Source organism: Artemia franciscana, chromosome 16 (genome assembly GCF_032884065.1).
Source record: "Artemia franciscana chromosome 16, ASM3288406v1, whole genome shotgun sequence".
Classification (NCBI taxonomy): domain Eukaryota; kingdom Metazoa; phylum Arthropoda; class Branchiopoda; order Anostraca; family Artemiidae; genus Artemia; species Artemia franciscana.
The window spans coordinates 13,832,768-13,860,208 of NC_088878.1; the positions used below are offsets into that span (position 1 = coordinate 13,832,768).

General features: G+C 36.6%; 1 protein-coding gene across 5 annotated transcripts in view; it reads right to left on the bottom strand.

Annotated features, from left to right (window-relative positions):
* Positions 1–304: 304 nt before the first annotated feature.
* The window catches only part of LOC136037103 (propionyl-CoA carboxylase beta chain, mitochondrial-like), a 51,384-nt gene continuing 24,247 nt past the window's right edge, over positions 305–27,441 (bottom strand). For all 5 annotated transcript variants that reach the window (XM_065719562.1, XM_065719561.1, XM_065719563.1 and 2 more), the window contains exons 6-11: positions 23,924–24,043; positions 21,253–21,440; positions 18,125–18,330; positions 6,942–7,150; positions 5,289–5,487; positions 305–474 (exon numbers count right to left, since the gene is read on the bottom strand). In XM_065719562.1, the coding sequence (XP_065575634.1) occupies positions 353–474; positions 5,289–5,487; positions 6,942–7,150; positions 18,125–18,330; positions 21,253–21,440; positions 23,924–24,043 (1,044 nt within the window). In that variant the 3' untranslated portion in view covers positions 305–352. The remainder of the gene's footprint in view (positions 475–5,288; positions 5,488–6,941; positions 7,151–18,124; positions 18,331–21,252; positions 21,441–23,923; positions 24,044–27,441) is intronic.

The window sequence follows — 27,441 nt, forward strand, 5'->3', positions numbered from 1 at the left end:
CTTAAGAAAAGATTTTAGTGAAATGGAAACTTCTTGGAAGGGTGTGGAGGGAGGCTTTGAATAAATTCGGATAGAGGAGAAGCATTGTGTTGGCCCCAGGCAGCTTGACATTAGATTGACCAGATTAGATTGACCAGGCAGCTTGACTTGTAATTAGTTGTTATTAGTAACAATAGTATAGCTTTTGAAACCGATAATTGACAAGTCCATTCACCTTGACATATAAAAAACTAAAAAAAATAAAAATTGCAAAAATCAAGACATACCTTTGATCTCAAGATCAGCTCTAAAGTTTCACGAAATATGAACCAACAATTACATATATAATGAAAGAAAGACAAATGTAAAACAATTAAAGGGGTATGTTGCCATGTTTCTTGTACGGGTTCTTCAAGGATTTGTTTGAAAGCAAGGCGAGGTCCTCACAGATACGTCTCCGAGTAGTTCGTGGCTCAATGATATCATCAACGAATCCTAAAACAAACAAAAAAGAAAATTGATTTTTCTTTATCTTTACCCGAGGAAGAAGTCAGAATAAAAAAAAAAAAAAAAAAAAAAAAAAAAAAAAAAAAAAAAAAAAAAAAAAAAAAAAAAAAAACCTAAGGCGTGTCTCCGCCATGCCATTTAGTACTAACAATTGGTAATAATGGTTATGGGACACATATTCCTCACAAAATTCTAGGTCGTGAATTATAAAATGCATTATTCAACGAACAATTTAAAAATTAGATGCATTTAATAATTCTAAGGCTCAACAATTGCATAAACAAATAGAGGGAATCATAAAACCACCGAAACAGTCCAAAATAATTTAATAATAAGGAAGTTACAGATATTATTTGTCCTACGTTGAATTTTGAGAATCTCAATTGTTGATTCACAGCAACACACTTGTTGGTCAAAATTTACAACAATTCTTGTAGAAAGACAGAAATCCCTTAGAATTCAATTAGAGAAAACCAAAGATTATTCATCATATTTTTGTTAAATCAATGTCTTTTGTTTTAACATTACTACACTGTCGTCGTAGCATTAAGTAAAAAGATTCCGAGATGAAGCATATACGCGGGAATTTTTAGGGGGAGGGGATAGAAAAAAATACACAGTATGCATCATTTATCCCAGTAAAATCAACACAGAATTTGCTTATCGTCTAAAAAGTGCGAGGAAATTTGGGAAATTCCTGGATTTGTGGTGGTCCTCCACCCCCCGGCGTAGGTGCTTGCCAGATACACTGACGAACACCAATTGTTTCCATTCCACTCAGAGTTACCGCTTTAGTCACCTTAAAAACGACGCTACTGATTTCAAGTCATTAATGGCCCAAAAAAGGATATGGGAAATGGCAACCGAAAACAGTTCACCCAAAACATATTCTCCAATCAGCTAATGGAATGTTATCAGGAGCGTACTTGTTTTCTTACAGAACCCCAACTCCCATTATTAGCTTCCATCTTTTAAGGAACAGACTCGATTCCAGTGAAAACTTGTCCAGTAATATACCACCATAGGGAAATAATAAAAACAACAAGTCTTATCCATGCACAACTCAATTGTGCCACTCAGCGTCACGTTGTACTATGTTCTGCCAAACTGTGCCACTGTCTGCCACGCCAAGTCTCGATCCACCTTTTGTCTAATCCCCTTACAGGCTATTCGACTGAATAAATGTTAGTTACGAAAAAATCTTCTGGTGTAAAACAAAAAAGAAAGAAAAAATATAGCTAATATTCATTACATTCATACTCAATAAGCGGACGATCCAGTTACTTAATATACAACGCACATTATGGGCCATAAAAAAAAAAAACAAATGAAATAGTTTAGTTTCAAAGGAATTTTTTACTTTCTTAAAAATCCGTCTCTTTTACTTGGGACATAGAACAAAACTTTTAACAAAGGTACTTTTTAAACAATAGTAATGAGTGATGCTAAATTTACAACTTAGCCATTTTAAATTATTCTATATATATTTAACTTGTGAGTATCCTGTTGTTGGAGCATCGCCACCGAAGCTCATGTCTAAATAACATTCAAAAAATTTTTTTTACATATCTTCCTCTTCTTTTTTAATGTCTAGACTTCAATGAAGGCTTTTGAATATAAATAATTTTGTGTCAATCTAGAACGAAAGAAATAAGTGCACATAGTCAATTAGAGTCAATCATTCCTGGCGTAAGTCTATGGAACTTATGGTTAAACAAATTCTAACGAAACATCATAATTTCAGATGCCAGGTGTGGCGGAAAATGCAAGGTCTTGCTACAAGCACAAGCAGGATTAATATCATTTCTGTAATTCTTTCATTTGCTCTTCTTTCTTCAGTACCCCTTCTTCTGGATCGCACATAGCTATTTCTTATACCACGACAAAAAATCTATTAGGCTTATCCCATCCAATTGGATCGTCCCATCCAATTTTGACTGCACGTAGCTATACACAAAGCCATTGTTGTGTTGTACTCGAGTATAGATACCGAGTACAAGATTTTTGCACTTAGGATAAAATATAACTCAGAGTTCAGCTATTCTCTGGGTGTTTTTTTTTTGTATTTTAAACTTTTATATTAGCATGCACGCTATTTTTCTTCTTTTTCTTGGCTTGAATAACCTTTTTGACTTGAGTCCTGGAGAATTGCTTCTTTTATACGAAGAGACGGATCTCAATCGCTTTTATGGGTTTATTTTATATATGACCAATTTAAAGGCAAGGCTAGAAAAAAAGTAGAAGAAGGAATGATGCAAAAAACTTTAACAGTGATGTCGTTCTCCAGGTAGTGATTTACATTTCTTATTAGGAAACTTAATCGTTGCATTGAATATTTTTTCAAAAATATTATTTCCCTGGCATATTTTTTCTAAAATATTATTTCCCTGGCCATTTTGTTAGGACTTTTTTCAATATAAAAAGCCAACCTCAGCCAAGCTGTTAGCGATTTTTAATTAAGGTTCGTTTGAGCATTAAGTGCGAAATGAAAGATTATTTAAAATAGTAAATTTATTTTCAGAAAGTGCATACTTTATTTTTCGACATAGTTACCAAGCTTTTTGAGACACTTATGATGACTCTCAACTAATTTTAAAGTAAAGTCTTTATAGAACTTGCCACCGGCTCCAATAACCAAGAGTTCACTGTTGTTTTTACGTCGTCGTCATCTTTTTAACGGTTGGCACTGAGGTGGCAACCCGTTGAACTGGAGACAAAACATGGTTTTCGCATATCACACCCAAATTGAGGCAACAGAACATGGAATAAAACACACATTTCCCTGGAAATTTGAAGGCCGAACATCGTTTCACCCAGCAAAAAATCATGGCGTCGGTTTTTGGGAATAGGCATGGTGTTTTTTGGTCGACTTCATGCAACGGAGGAACCACTATCAATGCAGAAGCATACTGCCTAACCCTCAGAGAGATCTCCAGAGCGATTAAAAAACAAAACAAAAAAATACTTGGCATACTGACAAAGGAAATAGTTCTTCTTCAAGACGATGCAAGACCCGACACTGCTGGTCAGACTCGTAATTTGTTGGACAGTTTTGGCTGGGAAGTTCTAGATCACCCACAATACAGTCGTGATCTTGCGCCGAATGATTACCATCCGTTTCTCCACCTCAAACAACACCTCAGGGGCAAACGTTACAATGATGATGACGACGTAAAAACGGAATCACAGAAGCAGATCTTAAATACAAACTAAGCTTTTTCAACTGACAGTGAAATAGCGAAAAAATTACAATGTGCAAAAAAATTACGATTGATAAGCCCATAGACAGCTGTTTTCTGCCATCACCATAGGAAACAGAGGGCTTATGGGGCCGGTACCCCACATTGTATTGAAATTATTCCATATATAAGGGGGGCTTCCCCCTTCAAAACCTCTTGATTCTCACGCTAAAGTTTGACTTTTTTGTCCCAGTTCTTTAAGAACGACTTCTGAAGCACAAGGACCACATTTGGAATAAATTTGGAATTCCACATTTGGAATAAGAAGCTTTTTAAAGCACTAAATACTAAAGCGTAACGAACAAGGGGCTCCGAAGTAGCCTTACCCCCTGATATATGGAAATAATTTCTGTTCGTCTTAATTTTTAATGTTGCTCCTTACTTTAGCGTAAAGAGCGTTGACAGTTATTTCGTGCCATCATCATGCCTTTTTCCCTAAAACGAAATTACTAGATCCCTTTGGATATTTTCAAAACCGCGGAAAGTGAAAATTGAGATCTAATTTTTCGATTGATAAAGTATAAACTTATACAATATTAATATATCTTATAAAATTAGCGAAAACCAGGAATCCAATCTTCAATAAAGAACAAGACTTACATATACGGTTATATAGTTTTTGGTAGTAGCAGGAACCTAATTTAAAAAGAAGAAATGTGGGAAAAAATCAGCAAAATAAGCTAAAAACAGGTACCAAACAGCTTAAGAATGTGTAGCTTTCCTTTGAGGGGCAATCAATGTATTGTTAATGTTTGAATTTGTAAAGACGAAAAGCGCTATCAAGCATTACTAATTAGTTTTACTTGTGGTAAAAAGCGGCAACAGTGGTAAAGATGTGGTACTGCCTTGATGTGATACAAAACTTTATAATTTTGTGATTTTTTTTTAATCACGGTCTTCAGGTATGAATAAACCTAATAAGGCACAAGGGGGATATTTGTTTTGATGTCCTTGGTACTTTCAATAAGGTCCTTTAAAATATTTATTATAGTTGCTTGATTAGAATTTGGCAAACAAACATCAAAAGAAGTACATGATGACTACGACAATACAGATTTGTACGTATGTACTACGTACTACGTACGACACTACGTACTACGTACTACGCTATTGTATTGTACGTGCTACGACAATACAAGACTACACGCTAGATCTATAAAAAAAATCCATTTCACGAATGCTAGGCTTTGACAGATTGCCATAAATTTGCTGAATGAAAACAACCAAGCAGTGTCGTCATGGGAAATCCAACTGAAGCGTGAAATTTAAAGCGACAATCTCCAAAGTCTACCTAGGATATCTCCCTATCTAGAAATGATAAGTATTTTATTTTAGATACATGTATAAAAAAGAGCACACTTTTACCTCCGTATAAAAAGAAAAATCTTATTAACCTATTTTCAATACAAGTCAGCAAGCTGGAGAGACAGATCTTAAGCTACACCTGACATAAAGGTGGGCGCTAAATCTGGATTCCAAAGTTAAATTTGACAAAATTCAGAACTTAACTTAAAACAGGGTTTTCATTCTATCGCTAGTTTGACTAGTACAAAATAACCTTACCTCGAACAGCGGCTGGGAATGGGTTACCAAACTTCTTAATGTACTCCTGTTCGTATTGTTGAACGTTTTCTTTGCCTCTGTACAAAATTGAAACAGCTCCTTTGGCACCCATCACAGCAATTTCAGCAGTTGGCCATGCATAATTTTTATCTCCACGTAAATGCTTAGATGACATAACATCATAAGCACCACCATAAGCCTAAAAAATTTAACGTTCAAATCGCAGCCATCATTGGCATACCCACTCTGTTTTCAATACAGCTTACTACAATTGATTGCAATAAGCTATAATGAACACGGGTCTAGCATATTGAAAACTCACAAATTTTCAACAAAAAAAATAGTTTTAGCACCATTAGACTGATCACAAATATACCTAATCTAAAAAAGCAGCGATTTAATTTGGATTCCACTGAATTAAAATCCGGTAGGAAATTGTTAATTTATGTTGTATTCGTTACAATTAGGGAGTTCACCTTTAGAGGTCTCATCCACGTCAATGACCAAGTCAACACTATAAGAAAAGGCGAAAATTTGGTACATCCGTCATTAAAGGTCGTTCTAAATACAGAGACCCTTCGCCACATGTCCTCTATAACTACAAAATTTTTATCTCTTCCTTTATTAGGTATTATTGTCCGGTACATAACTTTAGTCTGACCTTATGAGAGTCAGACTTCTTGATAAGGATTCATTTTAGGGCCTTAGGGCTCAAATCCAGGGAGCCTAAGGTTCCTTGTCAAGCGTTGCCTCGGGATTGTGCGTTACAAACTTGGAACCTTCTCTGATCACCATCCAAATATCTGCAAAACTCGCATTATCCTTTTAAAGACAGCCCTACTCCTGCAACATTTTTCCCTTTTTGTCATCCCCTCAAACCTAGACTCCCTCACCAAGCGATAGAATTTGTTTCCTAATTACAAATAGTTGTCCTGCGACTTGCCAGATATGAGCAAAGTTTCGCACCCGCTTTTATTACAACGTTTTAAATCTGAAGTAGGAGAGAAATTGTGTCATATAGTGTTTTACCTGGTGAGAATGTAATATTGTATTGATTTTCGCTCTGTTTGTCCTTACCTATCAATTATTATGGCGAAAAATAGTTTTAAGATGTTGCCGGTCTTGTATGTAAAAAAAAAGATTTTGAATTTGTATTTAATCAACTTTACCTTCCTCGGTAATAATCTACTTTCTCTGAAAGTAATCCGTCTTGACTTTTAGGGGAATTATCTACGCTATCTGCAAAAAAATATCATACCTTCCTTGTAATAAGTTAGTTTTTTAAATAGAAGTGATTTAGATTTTATAAAATAATCAACATTGCGTTCCTTGGTAGTAATCTATTTTTTCTTAAAATCATCCGCCTTGACGTTTATGGGAATAATATACGCTATTTAAAAAAAATCTATATCTTCCTTGGTAATAATCTATTTTGTTTTAAAATAATTTCCCTTGAATTTTATGGAGATAATCTACCCTATCTAAAAAAAAATCTATCATACCTTCCTTGCAATAAGTTATTTTTTAAAGAAAAATGATTTAGATTGTATAAATAAACAACATTAAATTCCTTGGTAATAATCTACTTTGTCTAAAAATAATCTGCCTTGATCTCTATGGGTATAATCTACGCTATTAAAAAAAAAACCATACCTTTCTTGTAATAACAGTTATTTTAGGTACAGTAGCTTCAGCATAGGCATACAAAAGCTTAGCTCCATGACGGATAATCCCACCATATTCTTGAGCAGTACCAGGTAGGAAACCGGGAACGTCAACAAAGGTGATGATTGGGATATCGAAAGAATCACAAAAGCGGACGAAACGACCACCTTTAACTGATGAATCAATGTCCAAACAACCTTAAAGGAACACAAAGATGTATATCATTTCACCCTGAATTTACACGCACACATTTTCAATAAAAACACTTTGAGTTCTCTCTCAAATTTTATCAGTTTTGTCGCAAACTATTAAGACCGGGCGATTTGTCGGATGTATTCGTATAATTAATCAAACCGTAGGGAATCTTGCCCAAAGTTAAAAAAAAGTCCTTATGACCAGAAAATGAAAATTTGAAAGTAGTTTTATTTGTAAAAAGTTGTCCCCCTTATCTCATTCAACAGATTCATAACAGAGATAAATTCTAGTTTGCTACAAACAGATTGTTTATTTTATTGCCTATATCTAATATAAGAGTGTTTTTGTGACGGAAAAAAGTTTAATCCTATGAGCCCTTTAGTAAGTTTGAAGCCAATATGTGCGGGGTTATTAATTTCGTATCAGTTATGGAGGGCCAGTGCAAAATAATAACAAAAAATATTATGAAGACATAAAAGATAAGTAAGTATCTCCAGCTCAAAGTTTACTACACATGATTTTATGAAATGTACATTAAAATAAAGTATATTTTTCAACTGCGCAGTGCACCGAAACTCAGGCACAATTTTTCTGTACTATAATTGATGTACTATAGTGAGAATTGTACTATTTTTGATGACTATATTGAAACGTGTATATTATGCAATCCATGTAAAATGTATAGAAGATAAGCCGTGTAAGCTCAGTCATGGAAATTCAATTCAGTCAAAATCAGCGGAAAAATACTTACCCTGGTATGATTAGAAAAACAAGAGCAAAGAGCTCATATGGCACTTGAGACGAGGCAAGAAGAGCTAAGAGCCAAGAGATCATATGGGATGAGCTCTAACAAAATTCTATGAATAAATAGATTGATTTAAAAGGAAAATAAGAGGCTTAATGCCGGTCAGGATTTAAAATAAGAGCTCTGAGTCACGATATCCTTCTAAGTATCAAAATTCATTAAGATCCGATCAAATATTCGTAAGTTATAAATACCTAATTTTTTCTAGTTTTTCCTCTCTTCTTAGCCCCCCCCCCCCAGATGGTCAAATCTGGGAAAACGTCTTTATCAAGTCAATTTGTGCAGGTCCCTGACACGCCTATCGATTTTCATCGTCCTAGCACGTCCAGAAGCACCTGACTCGCCAAATCACTGAACCCCTGCTCCCAACTCCCCCAAAGAGAGCAAATCCAGTACGGTTCCATCAATCACGTATCAAGGACATTTGCTTATTCTATCCACCAAGCTTCATCCCGATTCCTGCACTCCAAGTGTTTTCCAAGATTTCCCCCTCCAACTCCCCCCAATGTCAAAGATCTGGTCGGGATTTCAAATAAGAGCTCTGAGACATGAATTCCTTCTAAATATCAAATTTCATTAGATCCGATCACCTATTCGTAAGATAAAAACACCCCAATTTTCACGTTTTCCAAGAATTCCGGTTTCCCCCTTCAACTCCCCCCAAGATCCTTCTAAATATCAAATTTCATTAAGATCTGGTCACCCATTCGTAAGTTACAAATACCCCAATTTTCACAATTACCCCTCCCCCCAACTCCACCAAATAGAGCATATCCTGTCCGGTTGTGTCAGTCACATATCTTAGACAGGTTTTTATTCTTCTCATCCAGTTTCATCCTGATCTCGCCGCTTTAAGTATTTTCTAAGATTTCCAGTCCCTCCAACTGCCCCCCACCAATTACGCTGGATCCGGTTGAGATTTAAAATAAGAGATCCGAGTTACGAGATCCTTCTAAATATGGAGTTTCATGAAGATCCGATCACTCCTTCGTCAGTTAAAATACGTCATTTTTTCTAATTTTTCAGAATTAACACCCCCCCCCCCCCCCCCCAATAGAGCGGATCCGTTCCAATTATGTAAATCATGTATCTAAGACTTCTGCTTATTTTTCCCACCAAGTTTCATCTCGATCCCTCCAATCTAAACGTTTTCCATGATTTTAGGTTCCCCCATCCCAAACTCCCCCCAATGTCACCAGATCCGGTCAGGATTTAAAATAAGAGCTTTGATACACGATATCCTTCTAAATATCAAATTTCATTGAGATCCGATCACCTGTTCGTAAGTTAAAAAATATCTCATTTTTTCTAATTTTTCAGAATTAACCCCCCCCCCCAACTACCCAAAGAGAGCGGATCCGTTCCGGTTATGTCAATCATGTATCTAGGACTTGTGCTTATTTTTCCCACCAAGTTTCATCCCGATCCCTCCACTCTAAGTGTTTTCCAAATTTTAGGTTTCCCCCTCCCAACTCCCCCCTAATGTCACCAAATCCGGTCGGGATTTAAAGTAAGAGCTCTGAGACACGATATCCTTCTAAATATCAAGTTTCATTGAGATCCGATCACCCGTTCGTAAGTTAAAAATACCTCATTTTTTTCTAATTTTTCAGAATTACCCCCTCCCCCCAACTACCCCAAAGAGAGCGGATCCGTTCCGGTTATGTCAATCTAGTGTCTAGGACTTGTGCTTATTCTCCCCACCAAGTTTCATCCCGATCCCTCCACTTTAAGTGTTTTCCAAGTTTTAAGTTTCCCCCTCCTAACCCCCCCCCCCAATGTCACCAGATCCGGTCGGGATTTAAAGTAAGAGCTTTGAGAAACGATATCCTTTTAAATATCAAATTTCATTGAGATCCGATCACCCGTTTGTAAGTAAAAATGCTGCATTTTTTTTAGTTTTTCAGAATTAACCCCCCCCCCCCGAACCTAACTACCCCAAAGAGAGCGGATCCGTTCCGGTTGTGTCAATCATGTATCTAGGACTTGTGCTTATTTTTCCCACTAAGTTTCATCCCGATCCCTCCACTCTAAGTATTTTCCGAGATTTTAGGGTTCCCCCTCCCAACTCCCCCCAATGTCACCAGATCCGGTCGGGATTCAAAATAAGAGCTCTGAGGCACGATATCCTTCCAAACATCAAATTTCATTTAAGATCTGATGAACCGTTCGTAAGTTAAAAATACTTATTTTTTTCTATTTTTTCCGAATTAACCGGTCCCCCACTCCCCCCCCCCAGATGGCCAAATCGGGAAAACGACTATTTCTAATTTAATCTGGTCCAGTCCCTGATACGCCTGCCAAATTTCATCGTCTAGCTTCCGCAACATCGAAAAATAAAATATAGTAGTTCATGAAAACCGCAGCTTTACGTTGATAAATTTTGAACTCGCTTCCGCTTTTGAACAGTAGATTTTCCACTCCTTTCAAGAAAGTCTTTGATGTGAGGCGTGTAGAATGTATACGGTAGGCCAAGAGGGCCGAAAATTACACATTTTTCGCTGATTGAAATATGCATTGCCAATGTCCCGTCTTTACAGTCGATAGACAACTATTAACAATGATAAGGGTATGGATAACCCTTTGAATATGATCAAGATAACCCGAAGGTATTCAATAGGATATGTATGTCAACATATAGGGATCCAAATTGAATACATTGATTATTCCATTTGTGTTCATGGTGCCAAGTCTAATAGAACACTGCCATCAGGAATAATTTCCAAATAGGTTTCAAATTGATTTAGCGAGATTAATGCTATACTCTCCTCCAATGGTTCGGCAAAGGTACACCCTAAACGCACTGTGCCCGTTCGAACAATACTCATATCTTGAGTACCGGAAAAATCCATTATAATGATACCATGAGTTTTTGCAAACATTTAATCGGTTATACCATTTTTAAATAGTTTTGAATCACGATCTAGGGATTTCATAGTCAATTCATATAGGATCCTGTAGGATTTGTCAAATAATAAATTGTAGAGTGGAATTCCATTTACTTTACATACAAGAGATGAAAGTCCAAACATTTCAAGTATGTGCGGAGAATTAGTACAAGATCCTAAGGCAGTAGCACTTTTTACAAAGGCCAAAGCCAGTTTTGAAGGAATTTTGCTATCGCTAAATCACGAATCGGTGGAGGTGCGTGTACCCCAAGCAATATGTCGTTGATTCGTGATTGTAGGCAAAACAAGCAGTTTGATATTATTTCCACTAGCTCTTCACTTTTCAGATTTCCTTATGCCAAAAACATGATTCTTCTGTCCCCACGAGAAATTGTCCCTAGTAGCATGTTATGCCCTCACGAATGAAGCATCCACGGAGGATAAGCAGAGCTTCTACAGTGAATTAGTAAGTGTTTTTAAAGACATACTAAGACATGATGTGCTATACCTCTTCGGAGATCTTGAAGCCAAAATTGGAATGATAACACTTTCTGTCCAGAGGTCCTCGGAAAGCATGGTATTGGAGAGCGAAATGATACTGGGGAGCTATTGATTGATTTTTCCTTTTTATATGATCTGGTGATAGGGGGAACTCTTTTACCTCATCCAAATATGCATAAATACTCTTGGACTTCACCTGATTGTCGAACAAGAAACCAAATTAATCATTTTCTAATAAATAGGAAATGGCACTCAAGTCTGCAGAATGTCAGAGCTTATAAAGGAGCAGATGTAGGATCCGACCACAATTTAATGATAGCCACCATTCTCTTGAAACTATAGAAGCATACAGGAAGTTGCCCACCACCTGCAAAACCACTTTTCGCATCAGCAAAGCTAAAAAACAAAGAAATGAATACGTTGTTTAGTGTCAAATTAGTCAATAAGTTTGAAACCCTTGTTTTGCCCCAAGATGTAGATAGTGAAACAATATTGGAGAATATGAAGTAATGCTATCAAGAAGTGGCGGAATCAATAACTGGGTATCGTCCGAAACTGAATGATGAATGGCTCTCCCAAAAGACATGGGACCTGATCGCAAAAAGGAAAAATATAAAAAACCAACTCCTAGATTCTCATGTACCAAGTGTAAAAATACACAAACAAAGCGATTATAGGAGGATCGACAAAAAATCAAGAAAAGTGCACGGGCAGATAAGTAAAACTACATTGAGCAAGAAGTAATGCAAGCTGAAGATAGAGTCATGAGAGGAGACTCTAGGACCTTTTATAAACTAACAATTGAAATAGTAGACGAAAAACGGATTCTAGATGGACCTGTAAGAACTTCTGCTGGTGTTCTCATCACTGAGCGATCGGCTATTAATGGGCCAACCATTTTGAAAAGCTTTTGAATAGACCACCGTCTGATGAGCTTCTAGACGTACCCTATATAGTTATCCTGAAGCTTGACATCAATACAGAACCCCCGACTCTTGACAAATTAATAACAACCGCGAAGAAATTAAAGACCTTATCACGGCGGAGTTGATAGAGGCATCAATCAGTTCATGCATATTTATATAGCTGTCCCTGTTCCAAAAAATTTGGATAACACAAAAAAGTACCAACAGATTGGAGGCGCAGTGTACTCATAAAACTGTTCAAAAAAGCGATAAGACACTACGTGGGAATTAGAGAGACATTAGTCTCTCATCCATGCCTGGTAAACTTCTTGCACTAATAATCCTCCACAGAAAACAGAGCCCACTCGACAAGTACTTGAAAGAAGAGCAGCATCTGCTGCTACGGACCCTCTGCTCCGTATCTCTGGCACCAGAAGCATATAATTAAACGTAGAACATCAAATTAATGATTGAGACTTTGCCGAAGATTTCACACTCATTGAGTCCTGTAAACAATGACTACAAGTATTACTAGTAGCTGTACGTGACAGAGGCTGACTTATGGGACTAAGAATCAACGCTGATAAAACCAAAAGTATGGCAGTAACGGATGAACCTTTACACGTCAGATGCGATAACCAGGACATTGAGCAGGTTCTAGAATTTAAATACCTTGAGAGCACAGTGATAAATACGGGATCAACAGAAAAAGACACATCATGCCACATCGAACAGGCCTCCGGTACAATCGATAGACTGAAACCGGCATGGAGGTCGTAGAATTTGTCCCTCCGACTCAGAATTCGTCTATCCAATAGCAACGTCATCCTCGTCCTGTTATATGCTTCTGAAATCTGGCATCTGAATAAAACAGAGGAAAGGCAAATTCTGGCTTTCGAGAATACATGTCTCCGGAGAATACTAAACATCCTATGGTCACAAAAAATCTCTAATGAGAAGATGACACGGATGACCAGGCAACCCTTAGTGATTGATGTCATCAGGACACGTCAATGGAAATATCTGGGGCATCTACTTTGTGTGGACGAATCCCGGATCCCAAAAGCGACGGTCCAATAGTAAAAAGAGGGAAGAAGAAGAGGCAGGCCGCGCAATACGCTGAGGCGCATCTATCAGACGGACTTACGAAACATAAATGCTTCCCTTCAAGCGGCGTGGGAAGATTTTCTTGCTGCAGTGGACATGAGGGATGACTGGTGGCTTCTTTTGGATACCCAGGGCACCTCTGGAGGGACAGGAGGATCTAAGGATCTTTGCTCCTTGTTCCTGGAAATAGCCTTTGTTTATTAACAACAATGAGATCACAGGCTCTGTGTATGAAGCAGAAAAATGTTGGGTTATGATAAATTTGGACTATGTCCCTGCCTGGGAGGGCCCTGAAGGTTTTTCCCTACACCCTTAGGTTTTTAAAACAACCATAAAAAACTATGATGTAACGTCTACGTTAACACACTGATTTGGCGGGGCCCCATAAGGTTTCTTTCCTGGCCTTCGCGGGTTTTTTAAACATTTAACATAACAACCAAAGAGATCTTGAAGAATATTCATTTGCATAAGCAAACAAATAAGCCCCTATTGCGTAAAAAACAGGTTTACTATGCCAATACATTATAAACAAGTGCATTATAGTATTGCGTAGGACCCAGATGTGCGCAATAGCGTCTTGAGGGGTTAGTAGGTCCAATAGTACACCTTTTGCCTGTCTAGTCGGATCCAAAAAGGCAACACTCCTTTTATATGACCACACTTTCTATAAAAACCTCATATACTCCCAGGACATAAATTACGACCCTTGCCCTGAGGGCTAGGGATTTGTCATCCTCAAAGACGTAATTTCCGGACCTTTCAACTACGTTGAACAAAATGGCCAGGAAACTTTGATTTGATATGTTTTGGGAAATGATGAGCGTGTTCTAGTTGTCCTCCAATCACTTTCGACTATTAAAAAGGGCACTAGCACTTTCAATTTTCAATCGAATGAGCCCTTTTCGAAGTTTCTACGACAGCTCCTTTGATACAAAGTGCCCTGGTCTTAAACGAACCAATAAAAAAATAAATGAATACTAAATTGTACCAACATCATTCTTTATTTAGGCAACAATATTGCGCTGCCTATGATTACAAATCACTCCTGAGTGAGCTGTGGTTTTCTTTATTAAGGAAAGTCGAATGTCAACAGACTTATCAAAAGTCCTCTTAACCATGAAAATTTCGTTTTCAGAACCAATATTTTTGACGACAAATAAATTTTCCACTTAAGCTATATGCTCCCTCTAAAAGAAAGAGTTTTATGACGAGGAATGGTCCTGCACCAGTAACTTACACCTAAAGGACAGTCTAAAATATATCTATTCATCGAGCCAGAACTAGGATTTTATTTAGAATTTTTCTTGGAGAAGGATCTAAGCATGCTATAAAAAAAAAAAAAAAAAAAAAAAAAAAAAAAAAAAAAAAAAATGTGGTGCTTTCAACAGTTTTTAATGTTTTTTCAATCTACAAAACCATATAAATATAATTATATCATAATTATTTATAATTATACGTACAAATCATGGAAAATATAATTATGATATTACTTACATATTTTCTCGGGGAGGGATCTAAGCTTGTTTAAAAAAAATATGGAAATACTATTGTCAAACTATTTTCGGTGTCAAAAAACCATGAACACCAAATTTTCTAAATATAATTCACCAGACTGAAAAAGCTGAATTTCGGAAATGGACCGATAAAAGAAACATTGTTTTTCAATGTTCAGAATCAGAACCGTAGGACAGCCGAAAAATAAGACAGTTAAGATTACACAGAGAACATAAACCTATAGTGATACGTCTTATTTAGTTCATAGTTCTAGTTGTTTTCTAACGGAAGCATGGCTTTCCTTTTCAGTAATAAAGTGCATCGGCTCTATGGCACTTAAAATAGTTAAGAACTAAAATATAAAATGATTGACAGCCGTCTTTTCATACTAAGCAGAGCAGTATATGCCGCTCAATCTGTGCTACTAGGGAACAAATGCGGAATCGAGATTTTGCAAGATGTAAAGACCATTTTGAAATTCTTTTTCTCAGAGTTATACTATCAGGGTTTACTCTAATCAGTTAAAAACAGTCACGCAGTTCTATTTATTAAGAAGTGAAAGAAATAAACGAAAGTCTGTCTGCTGACCGAAAGACTCTGTCTGCTGACCAAGTGCCTCTGGATATGGGGTTTCTCCCCTAACTAAACACTCCGATCAGGAGGACCGCAACCTCATGTGGCTGGTGGAGCCCACCCTGAGAATCTCAGTACCTAGGTTTAATCTAGCTCTAATCAGATTCCAGTCCTAGTGTCGGCTGGGCTAACGACCCTCCACCCGAAAATTAAGTGCTACGGAAGGTGACAACATAGCCTTGGACCCGGATATATTGAAATATCGAAGTGCTCCGAGCCCCTTGGCTCACTTAATAGCACCGAAGATCTCTGGAAGCATTTTAAACCGCAGACAAGCGAAGCAGTACAACTAGTGCTTGGCAAGAGGAGTTAGCCAAAGAAATCGTCGCTAACTAATGAAACACTGCAAGTCATAGAGCAAAGACGGAAGGCGAGACTTCTTGGGGCCATAAAAGAAATCGTGGCTACCTAATGAAACACTGCAAGTCATAGAGCAAAGACGGAAGGCAAGACTTCTTGGGGCCATGACCACATATCGAAGACTCAATGGAGTGCGGAATAGGCTCATTCACCGGGATAGAACCCCGTTTGTTGCAAGGAAAACCGATGAAATTGAACTAGCTGCAAAAAAGAAAGACATGGGCAGCCTATTCACGCATCTCCGAGAACTCACGGAAAATAGAACTCACCTTGGGTCCCGTCCTGTCCAGGGATGGGGCAATTCTTTCTGAAGAAGGTTCTTGTCTTGAGCGATGGAAGGACCACTTCGGTTCACTCCTCAACAATGCTAGCCTGTTTCTGCCTCCTAATGACAGTCCCAGCCAACCTTACAGTCAAAGACCTTAAACAGATACTCCTCCGGACGAGCCTTCCAGTCCCCAGAAATCGGATATGCATTAAAAAGGCTCAGGAATAATAAAGCTGCTGGTATCTGCGGCTTAAGCTCAGAGCTGCTAAAATATAGAGGTCCTGCAATGCTCCTCGTTCTCCACAACCTGTTTTCTATAATCTGGCAAACATAGATAATTCCCGAGGATTGGCGGAAGGATGTCACCATCCCCTTATGGAAGAGGAAAGGTTTAAGAAGCGAATGCTCCAATTACCGGGGAATAACCCTACTGTCAGTCTCTGGCAAATGTTTTCAATGGTCCTGCTGGATTAATGTCGGAATATCATTCGAAAAATCCGGCGACCGGAGCAAGCTGGTTTTATGTCGGACCGTTCAACCATTGAGCATAATTTCACGATTCGACAAATAGTGGAGAAGACCACAGAGTTCCGACAGAAAACATTCATTGCCTTCGTCGACTTCCATGCTGCATTTGACTCAGTCGATCGAGAAGCTCTTTGGCGGATTCTAAAGTTGACTGGCCTACCTGAGAAATATTGCAAACTTCTCAAGGCTTTGCACCATGGGGCGGAGAGCTGTGTACAAGTAAAAGGTCAGCGCAGCCCGTTTTTTTCACATCACGACAGGGGTGGGCCAAGCATATGCAGTGGCCCCAGAGCTCTTCAATGTCATCGTAGATTACATTTTGACAAAAACCACTTCACGTTTCAGCTTTGGGCTCAAATTCGGAGATCGTACCATCACAGGTGTTGCTTTTGCCGATGACTTGGCCATTCTGGCGGACTCCATGGAGCATTTGCTGGAAGCACTCCGAATTCCATGAGAGGAGGCTGCCAAAGTAGGACTGCGTATAAACTGGAACCAAACTAAAATTATGGCCATAGACCCGTCTTCTCCTACTATTAACTCTCCAGTTAGCCTGGACAGCACCACGGGCATCGAGGTTGTTCAAGACTTCACCTACCTGGGCTCCATAATTTCTTCAAATGACTCCCTTCTTCCCGAGCTGCAAGTGAGACTATCCAAAGCGTCTTCTGGCATGGGCAGACTGAATCGTGACCTCTGGCAAAAACCGAACATCAGTCGTACAACAAAACTGCGGATCTTCAACGCTCGAGTCGGCTCTGTGATGCTATACGGAGCTGAGACATGGCAAGCATCAGCTACAACCCTCTAGAAAATCGAGTCGGCGTATTTCATGCAAAGAGCCGGTGGAGGACCGAGGGCCTACGGTGGTCCGACTTGAACAGCAATGAGAAGCTCCTGCAGCTCACAAAGCAGTCTCGGTTTTCGACCCAAGAAACCGAGCGAATCTTACGATGGTTCGGGCACCTGCTTCGAATACGACCACATCTACCCGCAAAGACAATCTACGATTTCGACTCTATCAAAGCCGGTTGGAACGCTGGTCCAACAGCCTGTCCGAGTTCTTGACGATGGCAAACATCAGACAGGGCAAAGAGCAAATACTCCCTATGGACCGAAGCGGATGGAGGAGGCAGACGTCACGTCACTCTCTACACCGAGCAGCGCCCGGCAGGAGACTTAAGTAAGTCAATGCCGAATTCCAGAACATACTATATGAGACTGTACTCGAAATACGTTACTATTTTTCTTTCGAATATTTTCATTGAAAAAGGAAAAAATTGGCATAATGACTTAACCAACCGATTCAGTATGACTATTTGTTCTGGAAAATGTACTATATAGTCCAATTTATCATTTTTTGGTAGCTTGTCCCTTATAGCAGTGACAGTTTATTACCTATTCTGAATTTTGTAGGTTTTACATATATTTTAGACCGATTTTTATCTATTTAAGAATACAGCAAATGCTAAAAACTAGGCACATACCAGCTGCAACTTTTGGCTGGTTCGCTACAATCCCAATTGTGCGTCCATTCATTCGAGCAAAACCGGTGATGATATTCTTAGCATAAGCTGGCATAATTTCAAAAAAATCTCTCTCGTCCACAGTACTCAAGATCACGTCCATCATGTCATAGGCATCTGTTGTTTCCAAAGGGACTACTGTATCAAGACCTGGAACGTCACGATCCCTAAAAAAATTGACCATATTAATTCGTGTGTACGTGTTACGTCTTGTAATAGTATATGTCAAGAATATAATAGACGTAATAACCATAGATTAGAAATTCCACAAATCGTCATTTTTAGAATAGTAAACGTAACCATGCGTGTGTCCAAGCTTGCAACGAATTATTTGCGTCGTGCCAAGTCCGGTATCACTAAGCGATTCTTCATCAGCTTGGCCTATAGAATTGCTGAATATAGCCACAACATCCATAAGATCACCTTACAGCTAATATAGATATGAATGCCTGGGCCCCTCCCCCAAGATTAGTCTAAAAGATTGATTTGTCAGTTTTTTCTTCTAGAGCCTCATTGGTGAAAAAAAATTCCTATTTTGACTTGGGTTATGATTAAAGGTATCTAAAGGAGACGGACATAAAGAGAAAATTGTTCAAATTACAAATTACTTTTGTACGGTAGCCACAAGTCGCAAGGTATCAATCATCAAAGAAAGCAGTATATTATTTATAATTTCGAATAGGATTGAGGGTAATTTCATATTTCTCGATATTGTGAATGCAGAAAGGTATATCGACATCATTTCTTTTTCATTTCTTTCGTGGAATTTTTATATATTTTTTTTTTCCAACACACGAATGTGTGGATCAGGAAAAATGTCTCTTATAATCCCTGGAGAGGAGAAAAGGGGCCATACTCTGTCCTGAAATTTTTTATTTTTTTTCCTACGCTATGGCAATTTCTCACGCTTTGACCATCAGAACTAGGGATAAGTTAGTATAATTGTGCAAAAAAGTTTGCCGAATAAAATATACATTCTTAAAAAAACGTCAAAACAAGTTTAATTCGAGATTCATTTCAGGACAGAGTATAACCCCTTTTCTCCTCTCCTGGGATTATAAGAAACACCTTTCCTGATCCACAAATTAGTGTGTTGGAAAAAAAGAGAATACATATTAAAAAACCCTATGCAAGAAATGATAAGTCTGGTGCGCGACATCCTTGTTAATATTTAGAAGAACATTGAAGAATTCCTTTTTATAAAAACGGGGGCTCCTCCACACTTTACTATTGTTGTTTGTGGATGGCTGAATGTAACATTCTCCTAGGAGAGGGTTAGGTCTACGAGTATTTAGCTAAAATGTCCTAATGTCTGACCTTGTGGCTTTTATTATGGTATTATTAAAAAAAAACTGTTTCTACCATCCCCCAAAAGTTCCTGGGAAGATCAGTTGATGCGAATCACAAAAGGCTTGAGAATCTAAAGGCGAATGCTGGTGCAATTATTAAAATTTCAATAAGTCTCACTACCAATTCTTTTAATATTTTTTTTTCTGTGTATTCATAAACACATTAAAATTTTTAAATAGGGAGAGATAAACTTTCTATTCTTAAAACCTATTGTTGACATCTCACAGGATATTATATTTTGATTAATAATCTATCCCATTTCCGATTTAGCAGCACCGTGGCCATGCTATATACTGTGGCCACGCTTTTATAAACTTAGTCCAGAGTTTTAGTTTTGTTCAATGTAAGTCCTTATGTTTTATTTTATTTTTCTTTGTTTCGTTTTGCAACTACCTTTGAGAAAGAGCCAAGGAAGTGATATTATATTTGGCTTATCACTGCTTATAATAAAGGAAGCATAGTTTTAGTGAAAAACCGTTTTATATCAAACTAACGTTATGTTGGCAACTAGCAGAATAAAATTATATGGGTTGAGTCTGAAGTCCCACTCCCCTGCATTTTATGCACCAGAAAGTCCAACTGAATACCTCTTTAGTTGTGTTAAAGGGATCTGGTCAAGATTAGCATTAATACCAAGTGTTAGGTCACAGCTGTTTTCCACTGTTGGATAACAGCATTGTTTTCCATTGGTTTATTTGCGGAGGACGCGTATATCGTGTGTTTTTCCCATTGCTCTTTGAGACATGGCTCTTGTGTAATTTCTGGATCGTTCTCTGTTACTGACTGATTTATTTATTTCTAATCAGCCTAAAGCTTAGCAGGTCAGTGTAGCTGTACCCATACCCCTTCCTTTTAGTAAAAACTCTGAGATTTCCAAGAAAACTTTGCAGAAACAACGGAGTTGGAGCAATAAATTGTCCAATTACAGCTTATAACAAGTTTACAAGAATCATTTGGGGAGCTTTGATGAAGTGGAAGGGTTAGTCAGAAGCATGGCATTAGTCACCAGTCCCTTAACCCTTTTCCGTTAGCTCATGATCCCGCATACAATTACTCGGATTACTTGAATCCATTATCCCGTAAATACAATTCTCGTCAATAACAAACACTTCAATAGTAAGTTTATCAATCTAATTTTCTGTTGTTACCTTGAGGCCTTTGTTGTCTTTGTTTATGAAACTTTGGAAATATCCTCCTGCCGTTTTCTAGAGAGGTAGTCCATAAAAGTGAGATCACTTCTTGAGATGTTGCAGATGCCATATAGGGAAATATCCTCAGAGGGCATAAGAGGGTTGGGGGGGGGGGTTGATACAGGAGGGAGGGGGAAGATTTCCCTTCATTAAACTTATTTGTTTATATACATTGCGAGTGACTTTTTAGTCTGTACAATTATTTTTTTTTATTGTGCTTAATAAATAAACAAGACAAGTTAAAGTCAATTAAAGTCAAAATATCCATTGTAAACTTTGTTTTTATTATGAAAGGTTAATAATAAGGCAACCGTAGTGTAATAGCTCTTAGGAGCCCTTGTGTTTCATTACTTTCGTAATGAAGCCTTGAGGGTAAAAATTTCCTTAAAGAGAATCGAATTTACTTTAAATTTTTTGAAGACTTGCTCAAATATTTCTGTATTAAAAGGATATTCTGTATATACAAATATTATGAAGTTAAACAAAAGTGAAAACAAACAAAGTAAAAACATTAGAGGTAAAAAAAAGAGAGTGAAAGATAGTCCTTACCATGGATCTTCACATACTCGGATCGGTGCCGGTTGTTTATTAGACCTTGGTAGAAAGCCCATTAGACTTCTCAACATCAACAATGCTTCCACATCATTTTCAAAGGCCCTGTGTGCAACACCTGATACTGTAGTATGAGTCTTTGACCCGCCCAGCTCTTCAAATGTTACGTCTTCATTCGTTACCGACTAAAGATAAGACTGTATAACTAGATATAATTTTAGCTCTTAGGTCTAGTTTTAGATATAATTCTTAGATTACTAAGAGACAACTGCCTAAAATGCTACGATTTATGATGTCTTTTATTTGCTTTTAATAATTAGTCTTTAATTATCTCTCAAGCAACTTAGAGGGTACATATATCTTATTTTTCTTGATGAACTTGTGCTATATCTTTAATCGCCGTTGTAATGTTTTATGTTATGAACATTATTATATTATCAGTGTCCTACGTAAGCCCAAGTATTGGGCTCCTTACAGGACCGCATCCAAGATTTTTTTCGGGGGGGGAGGATTTTTTTCGGATGGTTTTACAAAAAAAACTTCAAAAAAACGCATCAAAAATTTGTTTATATTCATTTTGTAAAGTTTTTACAAGTCGGACAAATATTTCGGGGGGGGGGATCAAACACCCCCCTTGGATAGGACCTTGGCTCTTTGGTACTCTTTTGTCAAGTGCCTCTTTATTTTTATAAGCGAAGCTCCCTAACTCACAAAATTATACGAACGATATTAATTACATAACTGTATGTAATATTAATAATTGTAATACTGCAACATGCCCAATAGGCAAGAGCGGCAGATGACAACCGAGTTTTTAGGCTTGACAGCAAAAACACTGCAAAACCTCGTTTACCTTTTTTTCTATTTGAAGTCATTATTATTATATTATATTATTTTATTATTTCTATGGTTTTATTTTCTTTTAAATCTATTTTCTTTTTGACAGACATGCCCCAACAGGCAAATTATTTTTCTACTTGTTCCTCCTGTCCCCCTCCCTCTGTTTCCTATTTTTGACAGACATGCAGCCCTTGAATTCAGCCCTTCACGGCTTACGATAGTGATTTTTGAAATAAATACCTTATCTTATCTAAGACCATACAAATACTAAAAAGAACCTCGAGTGGGATTATAATTTTATGACAAACTTGTTGAACTTCATACAAGAGGAATAACTAGCCTGGTCACATGATCTAATATTTATCGCCGGCAATATTAAATCCTGCTTATCCCAAGCGGTTCCATTAAGGAACTTCAGACCTGAGGAACCTAAAATTAAAAGAAATTCAACTTTAAAAGAGGCAATATTCACCAGTTTAAAAAAAAACGTTGTTTTGAAGCATTTGTTTAACTTATGTTCAGCATAAAGTTGAAAAAAAATAAAGGGATTAGTATTTACAAATTGAATAGTACATAAATACTAAACAAAATGTAATAAAATTATATTTGTACCGTATGAAACGACTGGATCTCCTAAAGCTTAGAGAGTGTATTTTCTGAGGAAATAGAAATCAAATTAAATAAATAAATAAAATAAATTGCCTATATAAATCTATAAAGTTATTCAGTCATCCGTTATCCCGTATTTACGAATACTACATACTTCATTTAAGTAAAAAAAACAAAAAACAAAAGAAAAAAAAACAAAAAAAAAAAAAAACGAGAGAGTGAAATAGAGAGAACAAATGCATAAATATACTCCGGGATCTTTTACTGAAAGCAGCTTTTTTTGTTATACTATTTCAATATTGGTGTTGGCTTTTTATTTTTATATCGATCCTAATAAACTTATACCCTTGTCACAGCATAGAGGACCTATTTGTGACTGGACAAGCAAACTATATTTCATAGATGGACAGAAAACTAGACAGAGGAGAAAGAAAAAAAGGACTAAATAAATAATTACGTCTCCAAGTTCTATAAGTGGTCTTTACTATAACATTTCTAACGCATTAAGTAGTAATAACAAACTAGAGTCAAAGATGATATTTTAACATAAGCTGCAAATACCTCATTAGACACTGTTCCTTTACATACAATTACATTCATACAACCCTTGATGGCCAGGAAAAAATTGATGGCCAGGAAAATTGATTTTTTTTAGGGCCAGGAAGAACACGATTTTTTCCTGTTAAATTGCGTTTTTTTTTTTTTGCATAATCTTTTTTTGTTCTTTTTTCCTTAGTCATTAAGCACATAAATATGTGATAACATAGTCAGAGGAATCTCCTGTCCAACAATCAATCAAAACTACAATAACACAAGCTGATGCTGATAGAATTTAGATTTCGCATAATATTCAAATTAATTTCACATATGTGTCAGTAATATTTAAATGGGGGCCAATAGATGCAAATTATGCAAAAAAAAAAGTTTGAAAAAGTTTATATTCCAACAAGTAGCTAAAACGGTGAGGTTATTTTATGATATATTAAGAACAAATATAATACTCAGAATAAAATTGCATATATCCAGCGATAATATTGACACCACATATCTTACAAAAAAAAATATGATCAAAAGATACGGTATTGAAATCCAGTTAGTATAGCAAAACCAGAAGTTCAATTTGGGTTGAATTCTTTATATTCATTTTCAGAGCACATATATTTCATAGGGTCTAATTTACTTTGGCAACTTCTAAAAAAAGGGGAGAGGGGAAACATACCTTAACGACATCTGGTCCTGTAATGAATAGGTATGATGTATCCTTTACCATAAATGTGAAATCTGTCAAAGCTGGACTGTAAACAGCACCACCAGCACATGGACCCATAATCAACGAAATCTGAAATTAGCCAAACAATATGCTAGAGAATAGGAACCCTTAAATAATTTTAAAAGTCATATATTTATTTTTATCTTACAATTTAAACCTCTTTTTCCTATAGCTGAAATAAATACAGTTCCATAATACTTTTAGCAATGAATCATTATGAAGATAAATAGTTTTATTAAATTTGTTTAATGGCCTTAAGATAATTCTATTTTGTTTTCTACAAAAGTCAAAATTTAATCTTCTTAACATTATAACTGTCCCTCGAATGATTTATTAGGCTTTCACCTATAATGGCAAGGGAACTGTTCCCTAATACAAGTTTATTTTAAGTCTGTGCTGGTACCACACGAATAGGAGAAAGGGGGTAAAATAAGATTTAGTCCAATCCTAAATCAACTCACAGCTTCAATTAAAACATTAACACTGGAGTCTTTTTGATGGCCTGAAAATCACTTCTATAACATACTAGTCATACTCAATTAGTTTCTAATGTCTTTCCTCGCAGAGGTGAGATATGTAGACAAGAGGAGTTTTAATTTTAGTACGTTGTATTTAATTGATGTGTAAAACCTCCTTCTTGAAACAAGTTTTGGATAGAGAAACTAATTTTTATAGCATAAGAATACAAAACTCATCTTCTTTCGGCATCTTTTTCTTCTGAGCTTGGGTCATGTACCCTCTCCTCCTCCCTTTGACTTACAGTTGGCACTATAGCCATGACGCCGAGCCCAGTCAAAAATTTTCAAATAATTAACCTTTATACAATAAATGAATAAGTTTTTTAAATACCCTGAACTAAAATTACATATTACCTTTCTAAAATGAACTATTCCTCATTTTGCCTTCAATCACAATTGCAAAAGTGGCCGGTTAAACGATGCTCAGTTAAATGTAATGTAAAATGAGTTCAAATATATAAAATCTCTTTCTTGTCCTTCTGACCGACTCTCTAGGGGTTTTAGCAACCAGGAGGGGGGGGGAGGGGCTCTTCTTATAATAGTTAAGCCAAATATGTTTGGAAATAGATAAGAGAGGATATTTAAGTTAGTCTCCTAGAAAGAAAAACGACGTTATCTATAGCTATCAATCAAATCAACAAATTGATTATAATAACCTAAATAAAGTACAATCCAATTTAATTATTTATAAATGTGTAAAAAAAATACTTTCCCCATTTCTTGAAATGAATTTTCATGCACAGATCACTTTTACGGCACACAAATATTCGCAATTTTTTGTCTCATTTTTGCGCTGAAAAGTGACACGATAATAAAGGAACCGATTCGCCTATGACAATTGCATGGGTAAACCAAGGACGAGGAATCTAATAGTGCAGTCAGAATCGTTCTTTCTTATAACATTACGAAGATATAGAGACACAAACTTCAAAGTGACGCATGTCTCTTTTTTATCAGGTCTTGTTGCAATTCAGAATGAGAGAAAAGGACTACCTTATGGAGCTATAACATGAGGACCTGGTATTTGTCTCCTTTTTTCAAGGAAAAAGGAGACATACACCATAAAATAGAATAATTTTGAGTTCACACGGAATACTTCAATTTAATTTATACCGCTAAAAACAGCATAAGAAATTGGTTAAGAGTATGCTCCCCATGGAGCATATGGGCCCATGGGCTCATACTTCAGACGACAAACTTCTTTTCGTTTTATGGCTCTCCTTAAAAGTTACAATAATGACACATGTCGCACTTTTAATTATCACAGCGAAATTACACCAAAAGGATGCAATAGGTACAGCGTACATTTTCCTAAAACCTAGCCTATATTCTCCGTAATAATCTAGCCACCACTCTTTCAGTCATGAAAAATGGTTTAAGATAGAAGAACTTACACAAATTTAAGAGAAAATTTAACCTCTATTCAAACTTAATTCAAACGTAAATTTCGGTAAATTGGAGATAAAATTTTCTCGAGTGTTTCTAGTTCTACTGGGTAACGCTGCACTGTCAGTGGCGTTAGTAGTTTCATTTCCTATAAGCATATACCAAAGCACCAAAGCTTTTTATCTTACTAGCTTTATAGGATCAAACTGAGCTGGGATGTATTTCGACGCTAAATTAATTAATCAATAAAATAAATTACAATCCAGTATTTATTTTAGATTAGTTATCAGTTAAATTATTCTTTTAATGAAATAATTGTCAACCAATTGTGAAGAAAAGAATTAACTCTTCAATCTCAACTTATTGCTTATTTAACCTCTTTTGCCCGAAGAAGAGTCATCCCTATGAAAGGAAAGGGGAAAACAAATCTGTTAGCCCTAATTTGAATTAATGCAATTCTGATGCGAGACACCAATACTATCTTACACCGAAAAAATGTCGAAAAATGAAGCTGCTCATATTTAAACACCAAACGTAAATGCGTTTGGTGTTATTAAGCGTTTGGCGAATTAAGTTTGAATAGAGGTTGAATTAAGTTTGAATAGTTAAAAAGACAGATATTGACAAAAAGACATACAAACAAAAAGTAAAAACGAAAAATGACAAATAATTGGCTATAAAAGACACAAACACAAAATGGCATAAAAGACAAAGACTGACAAAGGCAATGTGAGAAATATTTATGAAAGTACCAAAATCAAATTAGAATTCTTAAAAAGTGCCAACAGCAGAGTCAGAAAACATGGATAAGAATAAAAAAAAGCTCTCTCTTGTGAGGGAGGTACCTACTAATTGTATAATAAGGAATGCTTACTTGGCTCGAGGTCTCAGGTACCCATCATACAACATCACGTGATTATTTTCAAAGTAGTGACACGCTGAGAGTTAGGGACACATAACAATTAGATTTTTGAACTTAACCTGAATCATTAGGCGTTCAAACCCAGGGTGGCTCTAGGACTGAATTACAACATCCCAAATTATTAGTCTGTATGAGATTTAAAACCGTTTTCGGTATTAATATCGCTGAGCTTCAGATTGATCATTGTAAGATTATTTTTTGACGGAAGTGCAATAGGGTGGATCTTCTTTGAATAGTAAAAGAAAAATCACATTTTTTTCTATTAAATTTATTACCCTGTGGACACCACAATGAGATCAATTGAATAACTAGGATGTCACACAATAATGTTGATTTTTCCCACAAATATATAAAATTTTAATTATTGCTTTCCTTCACTGGAGATCCTATTTTTAACGCTATTTCATAATAGACAATTGTTATAAATTTAGTAGTCACTAACTACAAAATGTTTGCACAAGTTTTATCCTGAAAAAAATTCTTTAACTGTGAAATTCAAACCAAATAAAAAGTTACATTTGTAGCCTTAAACTACAAATCCTTAAAAGCCTTAAACTTTAGTGGGATTCCTTAAACTATCGTAAAAGAGAAAGGAACTCCCCCACTTAGAAAATTAGTGATAAGTCTTTAAGGTTAATCTT